The sequence below is a fragment of the Aureococcus anophagefferens genome (genome assembly GCF_000186865.1).
Source record: "Aureococcus anophagefferens unplaced genomic scaffold AURANscaffold_213, whole genome shotgun sequence".
Classification (NCBI taxonomy): domain Eukaryota; class Pelagophyceae; order Pelagomonadales; family Pelagomonadaceae; genus Aureococcus; species Aureococcus anophagefferens.
The window spans coordinates 10,080-11,507 of NW_008705752.1; the positions used below are offsets into that span (position 1 = coordinate 10,080).

At 48.9% G+C, this 1,428-nt stretch overlaps 1 protein-coding gene across 1 annotated transcript in view; it reads right to left on the reverse strand.

Annotated features, from left to right (window-relative positions):
- The window catches only part of AURANDRAFT_68559 (hypothetical protein), a gene marked incomplete at both ends in the record, with an annotated part of 5,277 nt that extends 4,184 nt beyond the window's left edge, over positions 1-1,093 (reverse strand). The window contains 2 exons of the mRNA XM_009044256.1: positions 234-524; positions 755-1,093. Coding sequence (XP_009042504.1) covers positions 234-524; positions 755-1,093 — 630 coding nt within the window. The remainder of the gene's footprint in view (positions 1-233; positions 525-754) is intronic.
- Between the last annotated feature and the right edge of the window lie 335 nt (positions 1,094-1,428).

Below are 1,428 nucleotides of genomic sequence, written 5' to 3' on the forward strand. Positions count from 1 at the left end.
TCCGGACGTAACTCATCGCCCTTCAGAAAGGCAAGGCCCATGACCTGATCAAAAATTCGATCCAAAGGTGTGAAAACTATACTCCGGTCTAATGCCGGCTCCCTCTCCCCCCCCAAGCAAATTTGCAAGGATGTATATTTGGGATCAGGGCATTCAAAACTCCGGTCTTTAACCCGGCTTTGGCTCTGGCCAGTGGCCCCACGGCTATTAAGAATTTCATCATGCCGTTGGACTTTGCGAGAAATCTCGTCCAATTGTCCAGCCATCTGGCCCACAGACTGCTGAAGCTGCAGCAGGATGTCATACGCTGACCCGAGTTCAGGGGGCTCCTTTTTGCGTTCCTCCTCGATTATCTCGTCATTGAGTCCGCTCAAATAACTGTGAAGCCTCTCCTCAGAAAACTCTGATTTATCAGAATTATCATATGGTAGTAATTCAAACATCAGAGCCAAGAGTGTGTTTTCATGGATAGGCGCCGGCGGGATGGCGCCGCCTGACAACATGCCCATAGCCATATCACAGACCTCCAATTTCAAATGCTCAAGCAATTTATCATTCAATCCCAACCTCTGGTTGCCAGCAGAAACCATGACACCAAAAAATATAAGCCGCGCCACCCCGGACCCCGGGGAAGCGGCGAGCTGGGAGAGGACCACCACAACCAGCAGTTTTATTTAGCTGGATGATGATAGGTGGTCTAAACTCACTAACTCGTTACCGGAAACATATTGTACTGCCGTAAATGCAATTTCACATCATGCATGTTCGGAATACGTAGAGATTCGACGACAAGGGTTCCGTCTGCCTCTTCCGTACAGTACACGTCTTTCCATGCCTGCGTTGTGTACTTTCTATTTGTCAAATTATAGAGATATTGCCCATTTTTTTTGGTCGCGACATAAGCATGCCTACATGGGATTCCTTTTTCTGTTCCAAACGAGCAGTCGCAGGCCATGCCTGGATTCCTGTGTTTCAAACGATCGAAGACCACATGGGCATCACCGAAAGTTGCGTCTTTCACTGTCGCACCCACCACTTTACCATTCGCATACGTGAATGTCACATGCCTCTCTTGTATGTGTGCTGCTGCCATTTCCTCCTCCCTGATTAGCCTTGCTACTTTCGGTGGGAATGGCTGTTCCCATCCATGCGCTTCTTTGCTCCTGCGCTCGTGGTGCTCCTGGATTGATCGTGCCGCCTGCAATAGGCTGAATGCAAAATGGCATGAACGAAACGGCATATCCCTATGGTTTGCACTTTCCACACATGACGATGTCTTCAAACGACCTAGCTCTGCCCTTAAAGGGAATTGGTTTTCTGCAGACCATCCCTGTCCAAAAATCCGCTGCTTTGCTTGCGCATCATCATTGATGGCGTCTATCGCATGGTCCAAATCAGATGCCGTTGTTGCGTGATATGCTTTGGCGT